Genomic DNA, 25467 nt, shown 5'->3' with positions numbered 1-25467 from the left:
TTAATGAGCAAACTGTAATCGATAGATTCCAAGTTTCACTCATAGCCACTGTGACTCATGGGTCTGGCGACATCGCTGCTTTAGAATCCCTGACCACGTGACTCAGTTTCGGGTGCCACTTATTGTTAGTAACACGAATCTATCCCATCCTGCAATTTGATTTCCACGCCCTTGTTCTTCCATCTTCCATCTATCTGTACTTCTACGAAACGAAAGTTGAATCTGTAATGAAACTGAGCTCCAAATGTAGAGTCATAAAAAGTCTTTTAGGTTGTAAACATATGGATTGAGAGTACATTTAAATCACACTTTTCGTCTTGACCATAATTCATTAATTTACTAATTCTAAGACCATTACAATCTTTAGGTTATCGTTTCATTGAGTAACCTCCCCTGAACACCCAGCCCTGGCTTTGTCCCTTCTGAAACAATGGAATTGTATGTAGCCTCAATTTGAATGTTGAAGTCACATCATGCACTTCACTTCCTGTTGGCTTTTACTTCCTCTTTAAATTTATTTTTAAACTTTCAATGGTTAATGACAAAGAATTGCTGCGTTTGTTTTCAAAGGTTATACATATCTTGCTAAATAAAAAAAAATACCAGTGTCTATCCAAAATATATTTTTATTTTCAATTTCGATAAATTATCATATTTTTAAAATGTCCAATACTATGCAAGTATGATAACATTAATAGGGCCATCTCATTAAATGAGACGGCCTTGACTCGGGAGTTGTTCACGCAGACATTCCAACATTGACGCGTCCACAAGTGAGGGTGTCTCATTGAATCGCTCAATATCTTCGACACCATCACTTCCATTCCAGAGCTCAGATGAACCGGTTGGGTTGTCTTTCCCTTGTTGCTTTCTATAAATAGCAACACTCTCTCTTGTTGTCATTGTCCGAACTCACTCTCGAGTCTATAGTCTGAATGTGGCATCGCCTTACCCCACCTTCCCCTAGTCATTTTTTTTCCTTGAAATTTTTTATCAATGTTCCCCCCCAAAATGTCTTCCTCTTGTGTCTTACGATCGATACTTCCGGTTATTCTTAGACAGGAATAATGCCAGATTTTTCTCTTTGTTTAATAAGCCTTTTTAAAAAAAAATATGCCTCTTAAGCACACGAGTCTGTGATTTTTTTTCTCCCATTATTCTAAGAAAGTGTGTGTGTGTGAATACGTTTTTTTTGTGAATGTGTGTGTGAATATATGTTTGTATGTGTTATAATACTACATTTAAACGAGGCCTACATTTTCAAAAAAAAAGAGCTTACAATGCATAATCATTATCCAAACTACATCAGACATAAGAGGGCAACTTCAAAAGGGAAAGTTTGAAAACTATATTGGCTGTTTTGTTTTGTAGTTCTGTATCTAGTGCACTCAGACCCTTCGGGGATTTTCATTTCTAACGAAAATATTATGTTCATACTGGGGAGAGGGGGGGAGTTTGAAATATACTGGTCTAAATGCAGAAATAGGGAATAAGACAATAGAGATAACATGTAAAATGTATATCTTGAATTTCTTTTCACTCTCTCTCTCTCTCTCTCTCTCTCTCTCTCTCTCTCTCTCTCTCTCTTTTCTGTTCTATCTCTTACTTTTTCGAATCCACATCTCTCTCTGTTTCTCTCTCTTTCTCTCACTTTTTCTCTCTTTCTCTTTCTGTGTCGCTCTCTTCTATCTTTCTCGACACAATTGAAACTTCTGGAATTTATTGGCTGCTAAAAAATCGAAAAAAGAACTACTTTAAAATTACTACGCCGTTTTTGATTCTTCAAATTATCTTTCTAAAGACTGAACTAATTGTCATGCTATGGCACTACCAGAATCAAACTTCGTTAAAAGGAATTTTGTTTAAATTCTTCTTAACAGTGTCAACTGAGAAATGTATAGATTATGTGATAGGTCCGCATCATTACCTCACTAGCAACGAGAATCTTTATTATTATTATTATTACTATTATTATTATCAAATAAACGAACTAATGTTCATTCTCTGGCACTGCCATGCTTAAGCTTCCTTAGAGAGAAACAAAATTTAATCCTGTCTTTTTACCAGTGTCTGTTACGGAATTTTCTGGTGATGTGGCAGGCCTGTTGCACTACCGCTCTCTGACAGCAAAGGAGAATCTTCTTGGGAATTTGAGGGCCTTGAAGTCTGAGAGATTCGTTGTCATTATCGCCTCGGTTGATATATTGTTATTTTTGTAACTTCCATTCTCGCTTATTCTCTCTGTTATATTATTATTATTATGTTAGAGACTAACAAGAATTCATTCTCTGGCGCCGCCAGGGTCGAGTTTAATTAAATGAGAAACAAAATTCATCGAAGTCCCTTTAACAGTTTCCACTGAGGAATTTTCTGGTGATGTGGCAGGTCTGCAGCAGTACCGCCCTCTGACAGGCAACGAGGGTGTTCCTAGGAATGTTAAGTGCCTTGAAGGTGTCTGTGAGGTCAGTTGTTATTATCCCCTCGGTTGATATAACAATGGGGTATATTGTTATTTTGGACAATTTCCATAGACGTTTAATCTCCAAGCCTAGGTTCCCATATTTTCTTTGTTTTTCTATCTCAGTTTTTCTTAAATTATGAGACAGTGGTACGGCGTGTTATTATTATTATTATCTTTATTATTGAAACACGCTGAAAATAAGTGACTTTTAAACACACGCTAGTACTGCCATCACATCGATAGTGTCTATTGGAACCAGTATGGGGGGGGGGGGGATAAGCTGTCTTTTTTTTCTCTTTAGTCACACATTGAACAGTTTTACTTGTCTGTAATTCAGTCACTGCTATGACCCCCCTCCCCCAAGCAGTAGTGTGCTGTATAGCGTGAGGGAGGTGGGAGAACGTCGGTGGTAGTCCAGGCTGCTCGCCATTCCAAATTCTCATCTTTGGAGAACTTTTGGAAACGTAGCAAAGAGGAGGGGTGGGGAGTGACCACTCAATCCCCCCAAAATGACTAAGTCCTGAGCGTGTCTTCCCCCCCATCGTCCACCTAATCGCGTGACATGGGGTGAGTCACACAGCTACTTTATACCACCGGCTATGGACCTAGTGAGCTGTAACATCTCGCATTGCAGAGGGAATTCTTCAATAATGAATACTTTGACTCATGGTGTCACTGGATTTGAACCAGCCAGCGCTTTTAAAAAATGTTTGATGGTATGAGACTTGAGTAGCCTGGAGAGCTGACAGCAACACACATTTTCCAAGATGGCTGAAAGGTCATCAGTATTATTTTTGAAAAGACATTTGCCAGACAGATTGAAATAAATAATAATAATATATATCAATTCACTTTTGAAGAGCACTACTTCTGAAGAGCTGCTGCTTCGTCACTAAAGGTACCCCAGTGGACACTTTTAAGGGAAAACTAATTTAAACCTTGTTTCCCCATAACAAATCTCGATCATGGGTAAAACATTATTTCAGCATGGACAATAATATTAACAATAGAGAGCATGTTACTAAAGTGTTTGTTGCAGAACTATAGCGTAACTTGTTTCACCTCTCCCCATCTCCCCTTTTTATCATATCTTTTTTTTTTTTTTTTGTGCTTTGGCGGCGTGTTGGGTGGGATACACAAATTTCACCTTTTTAAATAATTAACTAATTGTATTTTAACATTTCTGGCAATATCAGTAAAGCAGTTCATTGTCAAAAGAGAAGGTTTTGGGAAATTTTATGAATTTTTTTATTTTATTTTTTAACTTTTAAAGAAAGTGGACATACAATTGAATTTTTCATACTTAGATATGATTTTTTAAAATATGAAGAAAAATATATACTGTCATTATATCTTTATTTTTCACCTAAAGCAAAAACAAAACATTCCAGGAAATTAGAACAATATAAGTGTTTTAACATAACAAAGTCATGATGCGTCTAGACCAGTGTTTCCCAAAGTGGGGTACGCGTACCTCCAAGGGTACGGGAAGACTCTGTAAGGGGAACGCGCTGCCCCTCATTAATTATGATGATATTTTTTAAAATACCCATTTATTATGCTCATTCTTCTCATAGACGCAAGGAGAGGGGTACTCAGCGTTACAAAAATGATAAAAGGGTACACTTTAGTCAAAAGTTTGGGAAACACTGGTCTAGACGAATATAACCAGGCCTCTTAATGATCCCTTAGAAACTTTTGCTGACCTGACTATGGGAGAGAAAAAAAAAATTTAAATCAGTTTCAGTTCGACTCGGAGTTCAGTTAGTGTGATGTCTTGAGGTAGGCGTAGAATCAAGTGATTTTTCATTATTGACTACTACTGATAGGTCAGTGGCCTAGCGTGAGGTAAAGGGCAAATGAAGGTCGACTCGCCCAGGGCGGCACCTCCATAGGAGATGGTAAAAGTAGACAGAAAAAAAACTGGAAAAAAAATTAATGTGATTAAATAAAAAAGAGAAAATGAATGAAAAACCAGGTTATTTATATATATATATATATATATATATATATATATATATATATATATATATATATATATATATATATATATATATATATATATATATATATATATATATATATATTCAAATACACGTGAAATTCAGAAAACCCATTTTCCTTTAACTCTTTCTCTCCTAACTGACGATACCAACGTTGATTCCACCAGAATGTATTATATAATTACGGAAAGAAAGAGTTAAATGTCTACTACAGAGTTCCAGTGTACAAGGATGGAAAAAAAAAAGGGGGGGGGGAGGAAATAAAAATTAAAATGAAACTTACACAGCAACATGCTAGACTTTCGAACTACCAGAAGTGCTTTTTTATCGTTGGAGGAAATGACACTTTTTAAACCTTCGTTCATTTTGAACTTATTTCATTTCCTACATTAATCAAAGAACTCAAACACTCTTATTTCTGTCGAAGTCGAGCATATTTTAACTCTTTCTCTCCTAACTGACGATACCAACGTTGATTCCACCAGAATGTGGTAAATAATTACACAGAGAGAGAAAGAGTTAAGGCTGTGTGTATGTGGTTACTATGGAGATATTTGAACGTTCGACAAGATCCTATCGCACCAGTATTAATCTGATACAAACTTGCAAAAGTCGTAGACATTCGATTCATTTGTTTCCTTGTTTTGTTTCAGAAGCTCGCTCTGTGTTATGCCTGGCTTCTAGTATTTGTACTCTTGTTTCTCTTCCAGGCAGCGGATGCGATGTTTGTTTAAGTCTTTTCAGGTCAAATTGAGACAGTCCCGCTAACTCCAGGCGACTGGAAACATTGGTCAGTTATTTCGCGTGGATGTGTGTTGCGTGTGCGTGAGTGTGTGTCGCGCGCGTGTGTGATCGATGCTTTGAGGAGCACTGTCAAGATGGGATTATCTTCAACCATAACCCGCTTCCCCCCCCCCCCCGTTTTCTTTTTTTTTTTTTTTTTTCCTTTTCCGATGTGACCGCTGTGACCGCCGTGACTCGACCGTTACCTGAGAGTGACAGGACAAGTCAAACGATGCGCTCGTGGGGGTCGCGCGAAGGTGTGAATGGACGGGAGACTTATGAAGAGGTTTTGTTTGCAGACGAGACTAACGAGTTCATTGGGACTTCATTCCTACCCCCCCCCTTCCCCATCAATCCTCTCCGTAACCCCCTCCCCCCACTCATACACACACACACGCACACACGCGTGCAAATCTTTGTAAACCTCCACACAAGATCAGAGGAAAACAAGGAAACGGAAAGGCGAAACCCAGAAAAAAACTAGATTCACTTTTCTGGGTTTTTTTCTTAAACAACAACAAAACTAACATTGCTGCAATGCAGTTTTTGAGTTTTTGTGTGGGTATTTGTTTGAATGTGTTTCTGGGTCAAGACCCACGGTGACGGGACAGAGCAAACTTCTGTATCTAGGGATTATGACAATAAAGTGTGAAGAGCTCTAATGCAGTTCGGCGTGTCAGAAATGGATGCGCAAGAACAGTAAAACTGCACCATTTTTTGTTTACGTAATTTACGCTTAGAAACGATTGGAAGGTCTTAAATTCTTTTCCCACAAATAGAAATCGATTAAATACAACATTTTATATATTGTTATTATTACAACAGGGAACTTTGAGTGGTTAATACGGCCGGGTATTCTTTCAAGTTATATCTTATGATATGATATAGATCTACATATATATATATATATAGTGCGTTGAGGTCCCGTTTGATTACATATCGAAGGTGGGAGCAACCAGTTTTTCTTGTGCGCATCGTGAATTGTCTATATGGGGTTTTGTTCATTCTCCATAGGCTCAGTCAATCACAGTAATACGCTACTATTGTATAGATCATACATTTTTAAAAGACAGTAATGCACTACAATTATATGGCTTATAATTTAAAAAGAGATAGTCATTTAAAAAAAAACACCACCAAAAGAAAGTCAATGTCATCTATCCATCTCCCAGTGGCGCTACAGTCCATGGAGGGGCTCTGTTCTGCTTCAACACATCCATCCATCTCCCAGTGGCGCTACAGTCCATGGAGGGCTCTGGCCTGCTTCAACACATCCATCCATCTCCCAGTGGCGCTACAGTCCATGGAGGGGCTCTGACCTGCTTCAACACATCCATCCATCTCCCAGTGGCGCTACAGTCCATGGAGGGGCTCTGGCCTGCTTCAACACATCCATCCATCTCCAGTGGCGCTACAGTCCATGGAGGGGCTCTGGCCTGCTTCAACACATCCATCCATCTCCCAGTGGCGCTACAGTCCATGGAGGGGTCTGGCCTGCTTCAACACATCCATCCATCTCCCAGTGGCGCTACATCCCATGGAGGGGTCTGACCTGCTTCAACACATCCATCCATCTCCCAGTGGCGCTACATCCCATGGAGGGGTCTGACCTGCTTCAACACATCCATCCATCTCCCAGTGGCGCTACATCCCATGGAGGGGTCTGACCTGCTTCAACACATCCATCCACCTCCCAGTGGCACTACAGTCCATGGAGGGGCTCTGGCCTGCTTCAACACATCCATCCATCTCCCAGTGGCGCTACATCCCATGGAGGGGTCTGGCCTGCTTCAACACATCCATTCATCTCCTAGTGGCACTACATCCCATGGAGGGCTCTGACCTGCTTCAACACATCCATCCATCTCCCAGTGGCGCTACATCCCATGGAGGGCTCTGACCTGCTTCAACACATCCATCCATCTCCCAGTGGCACTACATCCCATGGAGGGGTCTGACCTGCTTCAACACATCCATCCATCTCCCAGTGGCACTACATCCCATGAAGGGGTCTGACCTGCTTCAACACATCCATCCATCTCCCAGTGGCACTACATCCCATGGAGGGGTCTGACCTGCTTCAACACATCCATCCATCTCCCAGTGGCACTACATCCCATGGAGGGGTCTGGCCTGCTTCAACACATCCATCCATCTCCCAGTGGCGCTACATCCCATGGAGGGCTCTGACCTGCTTCAACACATCCATCCATCTCCCAGTGGCACTACATCCCATGGAGGGGTCTGACCTGCTTCAACACATCCATCCATCTCCCAGTGGCACTACATCACATGAAGGGGTCTGACCTGCTTCAACACATCCATCCATCTCCCAGTGGCACTACATCCCATGGAGGGGTCTGGCCTGCTTCAACACATCCATCCATCTCCCAGTGGCACTACAGTCCATGGAGGGGTCTGGCCTGCTTCAACACATCCATCCATCTCCCAGTGGCGCTACATCCCATGGAGGGGTCTGACCTGCTTCAACACATCCATCCATCTCCCAGTGGCGCTACAGTCCATGGAGGGCTCTGACCTGCTTCAACACATCTATCCACCTCCCAGTGGCGCTACATCCCATGGAGGGGTCTGGCCTGCTTCAACACATTCTTCCACACAGATATCTCATTTGATATTTTAGTTTCCACGTTCAAACTCTTAAGTTGATGTAGATCCGCCTCTGCCTCGTCAGTCCATCGTATTCTTGGTCTGCCTTTGGATAGCCTGCCTTTTTAGTTTTTTGCAGGTATACAATTAATCGTCATAGGTCATGAAAAAAAAAATGTTTTGCCGCCTTTTGGAGTTTTCAGACCGTGGAGTCACATTATTTCTAAAAATAGATTCGGGGTATCATTGACTAAAGACAGATGAGAGGGGATGATACAAAACTATGACATTGAAGTTTTGTTTGGAGGTGAAGCGATCGTTTTTGGCTGACCCTAAAATGTCAGAGGGACCCTGAATCTCATCACAACTGTACAATAGCAACATGTATAACTCTGTAGTCCTCTGCACTAGCCTGTATTAGCAAGTATATTTTTGTTTAGAACTTTGAAAGCTTCTCAAACCATTTGAGAGGAAACAAATAGACCGACTTTTAATTTGACAAAGCTTATATTAACTCACTCCGTCTTATATTAACTCACTCCGTCTTATATTAACTCACTCCGTCTTATATTAACTCACTCCGTCTTATATTAACTCACTCCGTCTTATATTAACTCACTCCGTCTTATATTAACTCACTCCGTCTTATATTAACTCACTCCGTCTGTCTGGCAGGATTACTCGTTTTATTTTTCTCTCACATCCCATTTCTGGATCAAGGTGAAAAATTGCACAAATATTCATTGTTGATAACCAATTAGATAATTAATTAGTGATAATTAATTATTTAAAAAAAAAAATAATAAATTGAGCAGCTATTTCCTTTATGTATGCTTTGTTTATATATATTAGTACTCATTAATGTCGTGGATGCCATGTAATGAAAAATGATTCCACATGAAGGATTCAGACATCCAGATGATAAACTTTTCAGACTCCCTTATGTCTCCCTATATACTGCAATGACTTTGGGCACTTATGGTCATGCTTCATTCAATTCTGGCTCTTCCGTTACGACAGTTTTCACCCGGCAGCATCTGGCGAGAATAGCCAGGGACTCGCACTGGCAGTGGTGACACTAGAGTTGAGGTGCGTCCGAAACTCTCGTACCCACTGCTGTCCAGTTCTGTGGACGTTCTGAGTTGACAGGCTGTACAATAATCAACTTTCAAAAGGCTGCATGAATAACGCTATTTGTTTCCCTGTGTAAAAATACTACTACAGATTCTAAGTAATTGATAAATAAATGTTTATTATAACTTTTGAAACGTGCATGTGGCATTTGTTAACTCTTTCTCTCCGTAATTATATTTCCATGTTATGAAGGAATTCTTCATTAGCTCATTACTATTTCACTACCCTATTATGATTGGGCTTCAATAACTGTGTTGTTTGTTATCAGAAAATGTTGTATTTGGTATAGATTTAAAGGGAAATGCAAGCTCTTTTTATATAATTCAAAGTCAAAATTAAAAATTAAACATTAATTTAATTTCATGAGGTCAAAATCAACGATGGTATCGTTGATTAGGAGAGAAAGAGTTAACAAGTCAGACATTAAGTTGGCCTCCTCCTCCAGTCGTAGAATGACTATGGTTCACCTCGTAGAGCACTTCCTCTTGTGACTGTAGAGCCCTATTCTGGAGAGACATTCCCGTCCACATGCAATGTAGGTGTAGGTAAATATGAACTTTCGTTTTGCCGGTAAAGAAAGTAGACTTTTTTTTTGTTGTTGGACTCATTTTCCTTCCAGATCTTAGCCCAATGCTTTTTATCTGTCTTTACTTTTCTTAATCACTATCTCTCTCAACATAGGGTGGTCTAGGGCTATGTCTTCCCAGTAGTCAAGATCGATGTCCACTGCTTATGGTCACCGTTTGATAACATTCACATATTGGAGATGGGGACGAGCAGTTTTTCTTGTGCCCATACCGAGTTGCCCGTAATGTATGACCTCCGTTACATAGATGTAGTAAAACGTGACCTCAAATCAGTGAACATAAATACTGACAATTGGGAAGACATAGCTCTAGACCGCAACAGATGGAGAGAGACAGTGACCAAGAAAGCTATGGACAGTGAAAGTACATGGGTCTCAGCTCAGGAAGAAAAACGTACAATCCGAAAAACGGCCAGCTCCTCTACCACCGAATCAAAAGCCACCTTAACCTGCGCTATCTGTGGACGGGAGTGTCTCTCCAAAAATAGGGCTCCACAGCCACATGAGGACGTGTGCTCTGAGATGAACCAAAGTCGTTCTACGACTGAAGGAGGCCAATGATGATGATGTCAGGTATGGGACAACAGCAAAGAACAGAAGTGCCAAGAAAACAATAAATAGGACAAAAGACTCAAAAGAAAAGTAGCAATAAGGGCCTATACATAAAACACTGAACCATAAACTTCAAATACAAAAACAAAAGCTAATAAAATACTCAGAAAGACACAAAGATAAAGGCACATTCCTCGTCCCATATGCTAGGCCAAATTTGTACAAATACTCCTTCTTCTCTAGTGCTATTAGAGCATGGAATGGGTTGCCTGAGCTAGCCAGGAAAACCAGTGACTTGGCAGAATTTAAGTCATTGGTTAATATGCATGACTAAATGCATGACGCGTAGGACGTAATCATCTTCATTTTTGAAGTAACGTCTGTATTATATAAGATAAGATAAGAAATATAATTGTCTGAAAGAACCTTTTATTTATTTTCTTCATGGTTAGGTCCTGAACGCCATGGTTTAAAGATCCCTTTTTAGAAATGAATTTGTACGTATGTAATACGATGCAGACCTATGACCTTTTGTCCACTGATGTGTAACGGACATTTAAACACAACGAACTGTAACCACAAACTGGGATCATCGCCCTTTTCTTGTGTACTGCAACACTTCTGATTGCATAACCACGCTTTTTATTAAAGCCAAAACTAGACAACATTGATACGCCAAGAAGGCTATGACACTAGTGTTAGCAAAGGTCAGGTTGGCAAAGAAAACAAAACATAACGATAGAATATAAAATTTACATAGTTTTCTAGCCAGATTTTTTTGTGTGAAGCATTTTGGTTGGAAGTTTAGCTAAGTTTCGGTTGAGTCAACGACCGTAGATACATCAAGGTTGTAATATCGCGGATTTTCTGGATACTCTTTTAGTACTGAAATCTCCTCTTGAGTTTTCGATGTTTAAGATCCTGTTTGAGCAATTGAATACAGTAATATAGAATAAAAGAAGGGAAAGTGATATGAACAAATGTAGGGGGCATATGAAGAAAAACGTATGTAGCTAAAAAGAGGAAGATTTGAGTGAGATATTGAAATAAACAGACAAGCTCAATAAATTCAAGGACACTATTGTGAGGATCAGGACGCGCGGTGGCTGAGCGGTAAAGCGCTTGGCTTCTGAACCAGAGGTTCCGGGCTCGAATCCTGCTCTAATGGGTATCTAACATTAGCTGGGGAAAAGTAAAGGCGTTTGGTCGTTGTAGTTGGCCACATGACAGCCTCGTAAGCCGTAGGCCTAATAAACAGATAATAAACAGATAACCTTTACATCATCTGCCCTATAGACCACAAGGTTAGGCCTATAAGGGGTACTTTACTTTTTTTTTATTGTGAATATCTCAGTAGTCAACTAAATAAATAAAATATTTACTTTGTGCAACATACCAAGGAGATTAAAATTTGATTCTATTGTGCCGAAAAGTGCACAGCTATTTATCATATTCCTTTTAAAATATATGCATTATCATCACTACCTATTTTCTGTCGATTGAAATACCAAAATAGTTTGCTATTTATAACTATCCGCCAAGGTCGAAGACCCGGAATAGACATGAAATATTTTATTCAGATGTCAAGGGGCAAGTTATTGTATTTCCGTACCATATAATGTAGTATTTTGCCATAACTATATTTTTGAGATCGATACAACAAAGGCTCATGGAATTAGATCCAGATTTATATCTTAAAGATATGTATAAAAGAGAGAAAAAAAGTGTCTTTTCTTATCGAATGAAATCTATTCGACCAATTAATTTCAATCTGTCTGGCTGCTTAATCTATATTCATCTAAATTAAATTCTCCATCTATAAGATGTGCCTCTGTCCGAATTTCTCGTATTGTTTGTTCTTCTCTTTCCCGTGCCTTTGGCCACTGAGGGGGTAGTGGATGGGGAGAGAGGGGTGGGGAGTCACAATGTGGTCGCTTTGACTGACACAGTTTACACATCGTATTTGGTCGACTTCTTGCTATCACAATACATTAAATGGTCGGACAGCTGTAGGCCATGTCAGCGATAGGCCTGGTGACTAGTGGCCTCGAGTAACCCACGGGTCAGCGAGGGCATTGGTCAATTTAGTGCTGTGACGACCTTCCGTGACTTCTCTTTCTTTATGATGCGCAGTGTCCAGCACTTCTTCACCTTCTTTCAAAAAAGTTTTTTTTTCTCCGCTATATTTAGAACTGGGCTGTCAATCTAGTTATTTTTCAACTCACGTTGAGTGAGAAATGTCTGACATTGGGGTTATAGTGGTAATCTGGTAGTAACACATGTTTGTATATCATAACCAGAGAAATGTCTGACATTGAGGTTATAGTGGTAATCTGGTAGTAACACATGTTTGTATATCATAACCAGAGAAATGTCTGACATTGAGGTTATATAGTGGTAATCTGGTAGTAACACATGTTTGTATATCATAACCAGAGAAATGTCTGACATTGAGGTTATAGTGGTAATCTGGTAGTAACACATGTTTGTATATCATAACCAGAGAAATGTCTGACATTGAGGTTATAGTGGTAATCTGGTAGTAACACATGTTTGTATATCATAACCAGAGAAATGTCTGACATTGAGGTTATATAGTGGTAATCTGGTAGTAACACATGTTTGTATATCATAACCAGAGAAATGTCTGACATTGAGGTTATAGTGGTAATCTGGTAGTAACACATGTTTGTATATCATAACCAGAGAAATGTCTGACATTGAGGTTATATAGTGGTAATCTGGTAGTAACACATGTTTGTATATCATAACCAGAGAAATGTCTGACATTGAGGTTATAGTGGTAATCTGGTAGTAACACATGTTTGTATATCATAACCAGAGAAATGTCTGACATTGAGGTTATAGTGGTAATCTGGTAGTAACACATGTTTGTATATCATAACCAGAGAAATGTCTGACATTGAGGTTATATAGTGGTAATCTGGTAGTAACACATGTTTGTATATCATAACCAGAGAAATGTCTGACATTGAGGTTATAGTGGTAATCTGGTAGTAACACATGTTTGTATATCATAACCAGAGAAATGTCTGACATTGAGGTTATAGTGGTAATCTGGTAGTAACACATGTTTGTATATCATAACCAGAGAAATGTCTGACATTGAGGTTATATAGTGGTAATCTGGTAGTAACACATGTTTGTATATCATAACCAGAGAAATGTCTGACATTGAGGTTATAGTGGTAATCTGGTAGTAACACATGTTTGTATATCATAACCAGAGAAATGTCTGACATTGAGGTTATATAGTGGTAATCTGGTAGTAACACATGTTTGTATATCATACCCAGAGAAATGTCTGACATTGAGGTTATAGTGGTAATCTGGTAGTAACACATGTTTGTATATCATAACCAGAGAAATGTCTGACATTGAGGTTATATAGTGGTAATCTGGTAGTAACACATGTTTGTATGTCATAATCAGAGAAATGTCTGACATTGAGGTTATAGTGGTAATCTGGTAGTAAAACATGTTTGTATATCATAACCAGAGAAATGTCTGACATTGAGGTTATAGTGGTAATCTGGTAGTAACACATGTTTGTATATCATAACCAGAGAAATATCTGACATTGGGGTTATAGTGGTAATCTGGTAGTAACACATGTTTGTATATCATAACCAGAGAAATGTCTGACATTGAGGTTATAGTGGTAATCTGGTAGTAACACATGTTTGTATATCATAACCAAAGAAATGTCTGACATTGAGGTTATAGTGGTAATCTGGTAGTAACACATGCTTGTATATCATAACCAGAGAAATGTCTGACATTGAGGTTATAGTGGTAATCTGGTAGTAACACATGTTTGTATATCATAACCAGAGAAATGTCTGACATTGAGGTTATAGTGGTAATCTGGTAGTAACACATGTTTGTATATCATAACCAGAGACACTTCAAGGGAGCAGAATAAAAAAGTAGCCAAATACTGAAACATAATTTACAAATACAAAACCTAATCATCCTAATGAAATAATCAGAAAGACACACATGTAAAGGCATATTTTTATCCTATATGCTTAGTGCTAATTTGAACATGGATTGGGTTGCCTGAATCAGCCTGGGAAACCAAAGACTTAGAAGAGTTTAACTCATTGATTAATATAAATGGCATGAAGTACGTAGGACGTAAATGTCTCTTTATTTTGAAGTAACGTCTGTAATGTATAAGATAACATTCGACGACTTTCTAGGAAAGCAACAACCGTGGAACGTTAAACAAAGTTATAAGAATATGAAGTAACACAGTACCTATAGAAGTAATACAGTACCTATAGAAGTAACACAGTACCTATAGAAGAAACACAGTACCTATAGAAGTAACACAGTACCTATAGAAGTAATACAGTACCTATAGAAGAAACACAGTACCTATAGAAGAAACACAGTACCTATAGAAGTAACACAGTACCTATAGAAGAAACACAGCAACTATAGAAGAAACACAGTACCTATAGAAGAAACACAGTACCTATAGAAGAAACACAGTACCTATAGAAGAAACACAGTACCTATAGAAGAAACACAGCAACTATAGAAGAAACACAGTACCTATAGAAGAAACACAGTACCTATAGAAGAAACACAGTACCTATAGAAGAAACACAGCAACTATATAAGAAACACAGTACCTATATAAGAAACACAGTACCTATAGAAGAAACACAGTACCTATAGAAGAAACACAGTACCTATAGAAGAAACACAGTACCTATAGAAGAAACACAGTAACCTATAGAAGTAACACAGTACCTATAGAAGAAATACAGTACCTATAGAAGAAACACAGTACCTATAGAAGAAACACAGTAACCTATAGAAGAAACACAGTAACCTATAGAAGAAACACAGTAACCTATAGAAGAAACACAGTACCTATAGAAGAAACACAGCAACTATATAAGAAACACAGCAACTATATAAGAAACACAGTACCTATAGAAGAAACACAGCACCTATAGAAGAAATACAGTACCTATAGAAGAAACACAGTACCTATAGAAGAAACACAGTACCTATAGAAGAAACACAGTAACCTATAGAAGAAACACAGTACCTATAGAAGAAACACAGTAACCTATAGAAGAAACACAGTACCTATAGAAGAAATACAGTAACCTATAGAAGAAACACAGTACCTATAGAAGAAATACAGTAACCTATAGAAGAAACACAGTAACCTATAGAAGAAACACAGTAACCTATAGAAGAAACACAGTAACCTATAGAAGAAACACAGTAACCTATAGAAGAAACACAGTAACCTTTAGAAGAAACACAGTACCTATAGAAGAAACACAGCAACTATATAAGAAACACAGCAACTATATAAGAAACACAGCACCTATAAAAGAAACACAGTACCTATAGAAGAAACACAGTAACCTATAGAAGAAACACAGTACCTATAGAAGAAACACAGTAACCTATAGAAGAAACACAGTAACCTATAGAAGAAACACAGTAACCTATAGAAGAAACACAGTACCTATAGAAGAAACACAGTAACCTATAGAAGAAACACAGTAACCTATAGAAGAAACACATTAACCTATAGAAGAAACACAGTAACCTATAGAAGAAACACAGTACCTATAGAAGAAGCACAGTACCTATAGAAGAAACACAGCAACTATATAAGAAACACAGTACCTATAGAAGAAACACAGTACCTATAGAAGTAACACAGTACCTATAGAAGTAACACAGTACCTATAGAAGAAACACAGTACCTATAGAAGTAACACAGTACCTATAGAAGTAATACAGTACCTATAGAAGAAACACAGTACCTATAGAAGAAACACAGTACCTATAGAAGAAACACAGTACCTATAGAAGTAACACAGTACCTATAGAAGAAACACAGTACCTATAGAAGAAACACAGTACCTATAGAAGAAACACAGTACCTATAGAAGAAACACAGTACCTATAGAAGAAACACAGTACCTATAGAAGAAACACAGCAACTATAGAAGAAACACAGTACCTATAGAAGAAATACAGTACCTATAGAAGAAACACAGCAACTATAGAAGAAACACAGTACCTATATAAGAAACACAGTACCTATAGAAGAAACACAGTACCTATAGAAGAAACACAGTACCTATAGAAGAAACACAGTACCTATAGAAGAAACACAGTAACCTATAGAAGTAACACAGTACCTATAGAAGAAATACAGTACCTATAGAAGAAACACAGTACCTATAGAAGAAACACAGTAACCTATAGAAGAAACACAGTAACCTATAGAAGAAACACAGTAACCTATAGAAGAAACACAGTACCTATAGAAGAAACACAGCAACTATATAAGAAACACAGCAACTATATAAGAAACACAGTACCTATAGAAGAAACGCAGCACCTATAGAAGAAATGCAGTACCTATAGAAGAAACACAGTAACCTATAGAAGTAACACAGTACCTATAGAAGAAACACAGTACCTATAGAAGAAACACATTACCTATAGAAGAAACACAGTAACCTATAGAAGAAACACAGTAACCTATAGAAGAAACACAGTACCTATAGAAGAAACACAGCAACTATATAAGAAACACAGCAACTATATAAGAAACACAGTACCTATAGAAGAAACGCAGCACCTATAGAAGAAATGCAGTACCTATAGAAGAAACACAGTACCTATAGAAGAAACACAGTACCTATAGAAGAAACACAGTAACCTATAGAAGAAACACAGTACCTATAGAAGAAACACAGTAACCTTTAGAAGAAACACAGTAACCTATAGAAGAAACACAGTACCTATAGAAGAAATACAGTAACCTATAGAAGAAACACAGTAACCTATAGAAGAAACACAGTAACCTATAGAAGAAACACAGTACCTATAGAAGAAACACAGTAACCTATAGAAGAAACACAGTACCTATAGAAGAAACACAGCAACTATATAAGAAACACAGCAACTATATAAGAAACACAGCACATATAGAAGAAATACAGTACCTATAAAAGAAACACAGTACCTATAGAAGAAACACAGTAACCTATAGAAGAAACACAGTACCTATAGAAGAAACACAGTAACCTATAGAAGAAACACAGTACCTATAGAAGAAATACAGTAACCTATAGAAGAAACACAGTAACCTATAGAAGAAACACAGTACCTATAGAAGAAACACAGTAACCTATAGAAGAAACACAGTAACCTATAGAAGAAACACAGTAACCTATAGAAGAAACACAGTACCTATAGAAGAAACACAGTACCTATAGAAGAAACACAGCAACTATATAAGAAACACAGTACCTATAGAAGAAACACAGTACCTATAGAAGAAATATAGTACCTATAGAAGAAACACAGTACCTATAGAAGAAATACAGTAACCTATAGAAGAAATACAGTAACCTATAGAAGAAACACAGTAACCTATAGAAGAAACACAGTAACCTATAGAAGAAACACAGTAACCTATAGAAGAAACACAGTACCTATAGAAGAAACACAGTACCTATAGAAGAAACACAGCAACTATATAAGAAACACAGTACCTATAGAAGAAACACAGTACCTATAGAAGAAACACAGCACCTATAGAAGAAACACAGCACCTATATAAGAAACAGATTACCTATATGAGAAACACAGTACCTATAGAAGAAACACAGTACCTATAGAAGAAACACAGCACCTATAGAAGAAACACAGCACCTATAGAAGAAACACAGCACCTATATAAGAAACAGATTACCTATAGAAGAAACACAGTACCTATAGAAGAAATACAGTACCTATAGAAGAAATACAGTACCTATAGAAGAAACACAGTACCTATAGAAGAAACACAGTACCTATATAAGAAACACAGCACATATATAAGAAACAGATTACCTATAGAAGAAACACAGTACCTATAGAAGAAATACAGTACCTATAGAAGAAATACAGTACCTATAGAAGAAATACAGTACCTATAGAACAAACACAGTACCTATAGAACAAACACAGTACCTATAGAAGAAATACAGTACTTATAACTATTATAAGACAATATAGTCTTGATTTTTTGACTTAAGCCATGTTTTTTTATTTCCTTTTTTTTTCTTCTTCGAGCTCAATGTGTCCCTTTGTCTACACAAGGCAAGGTAGCAGTAGCGACTAAAACACGTTCGTTGGTAGCCCAAGGGGAAGTCACTTTCTATCTAATCCATTTTAAGCTCAGACGAGAATATATGTATAAGACTCTGACTACAAATGGCTTGGCCCTCCCGTGGATTAAGCCCCCATTTTATTTATTATTATCTTCGTTCGAGAACACGACCGCCCAGCAACATTTAAAAAATAACTTTTTTTTTGTCTACTGACTAGACCATGATTAGACCATGACTAGACCATGTTAGCGACATTTCTTCTTTTAGTATCTACATACACGACTTCTTTTTATTAAACATTCAATCATTTATTTTCATTAGAGTTGTTTGTTTTTTGTTTTTTTTGAGCTTCCCCTTCCCGACCCTTATTGTTTTGTATTTATATTATGTTTGGTTTAAAAAAAACAACAACACTAAGACAATAGTAACGTCAATACAAAACCTTCAAGACGTGACGTCTTTAGAAAGTGTCTTCATTGAATAACTTTTAAATCTATTTGACCATAACATTTGGTTAAGCGAATCGTTCAATTCTTCTAGCCTGCTCAGCGCACTATTGATTAATCTCTTTTGTTGAACAGTGAGAGAAGGGGGTATCTGGGGAAAAGGTTTCCTTGTTTCCTGTAAGGAGCTCAGCTAATACCATTCTGCTCAAGTCGGGGTTCAAACTCCAGCCTCATTGAAAGGTAGCAAAGCGGTTCATGCCTCTCAGCTACACCACACACACGTATTACACTTACGGTTATGTATTGGGACTCGGTGTTTGAGTGATAATGCGCTTGGCTTCCAACCCAGGGGATTCGAGTTGCAATTCCGGTGAAGACTGGGATATAATTAGGGATCTTTAGGACTACCATGAAACCACCAAACTTAAATGGGTAGCTGGTGAAAGGGATGGTCGTTGTGCTGGCTACATGGCATTCTTGTTAATAATCTGCCATAGAATCAGATGAGCGTACAATATTTTCCCTGATAGATTGCAAGGTCATGTATTATAATATATTGAGACAATGTATGTACTAAAGCAGATGTTCTCAAACTTTTTTGACCCGGGACCCCTTTTGATAGTAACAACTTGCACTCGGACCACAGTTTGAGAATCACTGTACTTAAATGCATTGAGATGATGGACAACAATGTACTGATATGATGTATGTACTCCAGTGTATTGAGATTGTTTCTGGAATATAGTGTAATGAGATGATGCATGGTGTGTGGACATCTATTACAGTATATTGAGATGATGTATGGGCCACTGGGTATATACAGACTTGGGTTACTGGGTATATACTGACTTGGGTTACTGGGTATATACTGACTTGGGTTACTGGGTATGTACTGACTTGGGTTACTGGGTATATACTGACTTGGGTTACTGGGTATATGCTGACTTGGGTTACTGGGTATATACTGACTTGATCAACAACAAGACATTTGTTAGAAAATACATGGAGCATTAATTTGAAAGAGAAGTCTGGTCACGTGGTGCGTTTGCCCCCAGGTCAAGACGTTTACTTTCTCTAGACCTGCTAATACAAGCGCAATTTTGTTGAACCACCTCTTCCCCCCTCCCCTCCGATAGTTTTTTAGTTTCGCTGAATGACCTGCCCGTTTAGCAATGTTCTTGTACAATTTTACCTGAGTTTGAGTCGTTGTTGTTTTTTCATGTAAGATCTTAATTTTAAACCTAGTTGATCTCACATGATCTCATTATGAAATACTTCCATAAATTAACATTTCAATATGGTTAATTATAAAGAGGAGGCGAGGGTTAAAACAACATTTTTTTTTTAAATCCCTATGCGACGCGATAAATGTCTTGCAAAGTAAAGGGAGAAAAAAAATGATCTGTAATCGGCCTATTTTCACTTTGATCATCGTTAAACTTTAATTAAGCATTCTGAACATTTTTAAAGGGTTTAAATGTCATTCAAAATCAATATTTTAGTTTCAGTTTATTACGATTTTTTTTTTGTGTGGTCAAAACAGGGCTCTTGTACCTGGTCAAGCATGAGCGGCCGGAAAGTCCAGCTTCGACCAGTGAGCATCCTCAATCTCACGGAAGCCGAGAGACTAGCATTGCAGAAGATTGCTCTGTCCAAGCTGCAGTCGATGGATATTGGTTGTCCAGTGGCAATACCGAAAGGTAAAGATCCTGTTGTTTTTTTTTACTTTGTTTATGCCCACATTTAGCTGTTGCAAAGAAAAACAAAACAAGCCAAATAAAAGTGTCTAAAACACATCTTTAGCTGACACTTGAAAAAAAAAAACAAACAAGAAACAATAACAAACTCTCAATTTGAGAAAGGTAAAAAAAATCACAAAAAAACACGTAGGACCTTTAGACGTCTTCACGGACCTATAGACGTCTCACGGATCTCAAGTGCCCTCTGTTTCATTGTTACTTTTAAGCTGATCTAACATTTCTATTGGGCCATGTCAATAAGCCTAATTGCTTTGTTTCTTTCAACGTTTAAATAGCTTGATCTATTTGCACGATTTTTGTTTTCGTTACTTTAGTAATGGCTTGTGAGCTATTTAGTTTTATTATGGAGCGTCAGCTTACGTTTAAAGTCTCTGGACTAAACGTAAATATTTCACAGTAGCTCTATCTCCCCCGTTAGATATATATATGCAGACGAATAGGCCTATTCCATCCGAGACAAAGATTCCTATTGTAGATTAAGTCCAGTTTCTGTGGCCTACTCTAAACGAGGATGTTGAGACATTTTATAACGAATGGCCTCGCATTGTTCAGACCTGTGACGTGGCCACGAGCTATTGGTCTAAACTGCCCACAGGTTGTGACGTTGCAGGTCAATCTTCAGGCCTTCTATAACGATCGGTCTCACTCAACGCGCTATGGAAGTCTTTTTATGGAACAGTCTTTTTATGGAACAGTCTTTTTGTGGAACAGTCTTTTTATGGAACAGTCTTTTTATGGAACAGTCTTTTTGTGGAACAGTCTTTTTATGGAACAGTCTTTTTATGGAACAGTCTTTTTATGGAACAGTCTTTTTCTGGAACAGTCTTTTTGTGGAACAGTCTTTTTCTGGAACAGTCTTTTTATGGAACAGTCTTTTTCTGGAACAGTCTTTTTCTGGAACAGTCAGTCTTTTTCTGGAACAGTCTTTTTCTGGAACAGTCTTTTTCTGGAAGTCTTTTTTGGAACAATGGGTATCTGGGAGAAGGTTTTCGTTCTGCCTTTAGGAGCTCAGCAATCACAGCTCGTCTCCAGTCCAGGACTTGAACTCGATCCCTCTTGATAGGTAGCCAAACGGTTTTTGCTTACTTAGCCACACATTCCACACTTCTCTCCAACACTATGTATTAGAGCCAGGAGTGGTGGCATCTCTTCAAATCTTTACTAAGCATACCGATTTCCTCTAGGACACGAACCTAAACCCCGTAGCATTCAGCTATCCCCGTTCTTTAAGCTCTACCCTCGTGCTATGCGTCGGGTTTGTCGACACGAAGAGCAGGAGATCAAATCTCGATTACCGGACAGCTAAAGAGATTTGGCTGTAAAATTAATAATATTCTAGAACTCAGAAGGAGGCGTCTGCAATTTCTAAAACGTACTGAAAAGCCCATGAACATAGACCTAATTTTAGTAACTAAAACGTATGCAAATTTTAATAGCCTATTTTGTTTCTGTACAAAGTTGAACGGCATAATGTTTAATGACGCGAAGAATGTGTCCCAAATACTTTTATTCTTTGTTGCCTAGCAACTTACCAACCAATTCTATAAAGACGTCTGCTGAGCTTCTTGCAGTAGTGAGCGGATGAATAACTGGAAGGTATCACTGAAATAGTGGAAAATTCCATTAATACAAAACAGAGACTTTTTTTTAAATTGAATAACAATTTGTACCCGGTCTTCTATCTCCCTTCCCACATCTTTCTTTATTTTTTTCCCTACCTTACCGCTTGACCTATTCCAATGAAATTTAGATGTAGAAGATAACCTTGACATTTTTTGTGTCCGGATGTTCTAAAAATAGCACCAAGTTTGATGTATTCTCAAATTGCTAGTAGGCCTATTGTTGTTTTAAGTCTATACGGTGATGAAAGAAAACTATCTAGACGCGTACAATCAAATCTTTATGCTCATAATAAAAGATTGCTTTCTAGAAAGAGTATATCAAGGTCTATATGGTTAACCTACATGCGCTGCAAAAATCCGTGTTCAACCATCCAGAGTACCAAATTATCTACCTCGGAAACTAAGAGATTTTTTCGATCAACTAAACAATGTCAAGGTTGCTAAATTGAATCTCAATGTTGCCAACTCAATTTTTTTTTTAAAAAAAAGCTGAAATTCTAAATGTAATTTTGCTATTGACTGTACTAGCCTATTATTTAATAGAGAGGGTCTAAAAAAAAGTTAGGCAGGACAGAAAGTAAAAACAGAATAAGGACGAGAGAGAGAGGGAGTGAGAGACGACCTATTTGCAGACGACCTATTTTCCCAGCGTTCCTTTGAACTTGGAGAGTGTTATGTAATACTCAAACCCTGATGTATTCCAGAATCTTCAAATAAAAAGGTCTGGAAGAAAATAAGACTCTGGACACAGAGCCAATTTTCTTGTAATGTTCATTTTTTTTAAAAAAGTTAAGTAACAAAAGGGACGTCATTTGTGAACTCGCTCGTCACAAAACAACAAAAAAACAAAAAAACATTACAAAAATATTTAAAAAAAAAAAAAGCTTAAACGAAGTGTAGTTGTATCCATTAGTTTGAATCAGCCATGTAATTAAATTTGTAATAGATTTAGACCAACAACAATAAATCTGTGCGATTAATAATATTTTTACCAATTGTTTTGTTTAGCGCTATTTCACGCTTTTAGCTTTCTCACTACGCTGTGATAATATTACTCTCTGGACCAGTTGGGAAAATTGGGGGAAAAAAAAAGGGGGGGTGACGAAAGGGATACGTGGGTGAATTTTACAGGAATCGTTTTTAAAAGCATTTATAAATTCGAAATACCAAACAAAATAATTAATTACCAAAATTTAATTAAATAATTGGTTAATTGTTGTTTTTTTTTTTCAAAATTGATCCTTGCGTTGTCAGGTAAAAGAAATAACTGTAAAATTTCATCTCGATCCGAGATTGAGTGTGGGAGAAATAACGTGTACAAACTTTTTACCAGACAGACAGACAGAGTGAGTTGATACAAGCTTTGTAATGAGTGATCGTTAGTGTTCAAAGTTTTTGTTTGTTGCTTCACAAGTTTTCAGACGATCTTTCCGAAAAGCAGATTATTCCATCCTAGCTCAAACGTCACGGTATGGAAGTGGAGAGGCTCGAACATCATGGGACCATAGTGACAGCTGTCCGAAGCGCATACCGCTCCACCAGCCGACCATCAATTCTCATTATTTGCAAAAAATACAACTATCGTATTAACCGAATCTCACTTTAATTTATAGACTAATACCATTTATCCCCAGACGTATATATAAAAGCTACGACCGCTACGACTAATAACATTTATCCCAGACCTATATATAAAAGCAACGGCTTATACCATTTATCACAGATCTAGTCTATATATAAAAGCTTCGACTAATACCATTTATCCCAGACCTATATATAAAAGCTACGTCTAATACCATTTATCCCAGACCTATATATAAAAGCAACGGCTAATACCATTTATCCCAGACCTATATATAAAAGCTACGACTAATACCATTTAGCACAGACCTATATATAAAGGCAACGTCTAATACCATTTATTACAGACCTAGTCTATATATAAAAGCTACGTCTAATACCATTTATCACAGACATATAGGTTATAGGCTAAAAGCTACGACTATCTGTTGTTCACAGTCGTCTCAGACCTCTGTGTCACTTTGAATGGCATTTTAAAACTACTGAGCGCAGGCTGGGGGAAAGGTTTTCCAACGCCTGGTTGCCTGGTCGTGTAGTATGCGCTCCGGACTGTCGTTTGGTGGTTTCAAAGATCCCGGGTTCAAACCCTGCCTTCTGACATTTCCCCCCCCCCCCCCATCGTTCTGAGAGACGTTTCGGCTAGGATGTAAACCTTCAGAATCTGAAGAAATATCCGGAAAATGTAAAAATATCTTACATCTTACAAACATCAAGTAGAGATACATTTTCAAGCCGGCTGTTACAAAATATACATGTCGCAACTGGACCTAGGTCTGAAGCAGAGTATACCATTCCAAATGTGGTCTCTTTAATTCGATCGCTCTGATATTCAGATTTATTTATAGTACTTATAGGCACTACTATAATGTGACACAAACTGTTTGTTTGTTTGTTTTTCCTTTGTGTAAGAGCACGTATGGTATATCATCTGTTTAGCACTCTCCCGAAAAACCAACACAATTAAAATGAATAGGTCGCATAGGCAGAGGCAAAAATGGCATCGGTAGTGCGTCACGAGACATAAGACTTATTTCTCTTTGAATCTCTCTTTGAAATTAGATTAGTTTTGTAAAGTTAGGCGGTACATGTATTTTGAAATTATAGGGCCTATCTACTTCCACTCGTTTTAAACGAAACAAATATTTTCAGTGATGATGACCTGAATTTATCGAGCTGTGTGTATTATTCCGAGTTTAATAACATTCTCGGAGGAGGTTTGGCCCCAAGATGTGAGGCAGGCATGGCCCGTCGGCGTGCTGACACGCCTTGTTGCCCACAAACCAAACCCCTAGCTATAGGTCAATAGCCGCACTGCCTTGTGTGTGTGTCCCTGTAAGGTCTAAGGCTTAGGGAGTAAACCCTAACAAATAATCCGGTCCTGGAGCCCCGTAGGCGGGGGGGACAGTAGTAAGACTACTGCTCTCTGGCAAACTCCTGCAGCCACCTGTCCCCAAATTGTGATGGCTCGCCATCCCTTTGGACCCGGTCAGTATGGAAGAGAGGCGTGTGCTGACGTGTGGGCATCCCAGCACTCGCAAATTTACCGCCCAGGCTTTCCCCCAGCAATTGAGAGGTCACTCCATCTCTGATCAAGGATTGGCCTCTTTAGTCACACAAGAAGTTGCAAAGGGAAAAGACCGTCTCTCGAGACGTAAAATGCCACAGAGAGAGAGAGATAACATTCTAAGCAGGTATTTAACCTGACCATGAAGTCCTTTTTTTTTTCTTTCGTGTAAAGATTTAGAAATGCACTAAAAT

The 25467-nt window shown here is 38.0% G+C and overlaps 1 protein-coding gene across 4 annotated transcripts in view; it reads left to right on the top strand.

The window, feature by feature from the left end:
• The window catches only part of LOC106075984 (rho GTPase-activating protein 6-like), a 75180-nt gene that overhangs the window by 37678 nt on the left and 12035 nt on the right, over positions 1-25467 (top strand). For all 4 annotated transcript variants that reach the window (XM_056037732.1, XM_056037728.1, XM_056037729.1 and 1 more), the window contains exon 3: positions 20290-20446. In XM_056037732.1, the coding sequence (XP_055893707.1) occupies positions 20290-20446 (157 nt within the window). The remainder of the gene's footprint in view (positions 1-20289; positions 20447-25467) is intronic.

The sequence above is a fragment of the Biomphalaria glabrata genome, chromosome 8 (assembly GCF_947242115.1).
Source record: "Biomphalaria glabrata chromosome 8, xgBioGlab47.1, whole genome shotgun sequence".
Lineage (NCBI taxonomy): Eukaryota > Metazoa > Mollusca > Gastropoda > Planorbidae > Biomphalaria > Biomphalaria glabrata.
This window is presented reverse-complemented; position numbering and strand designations above follow the sequence as displayed.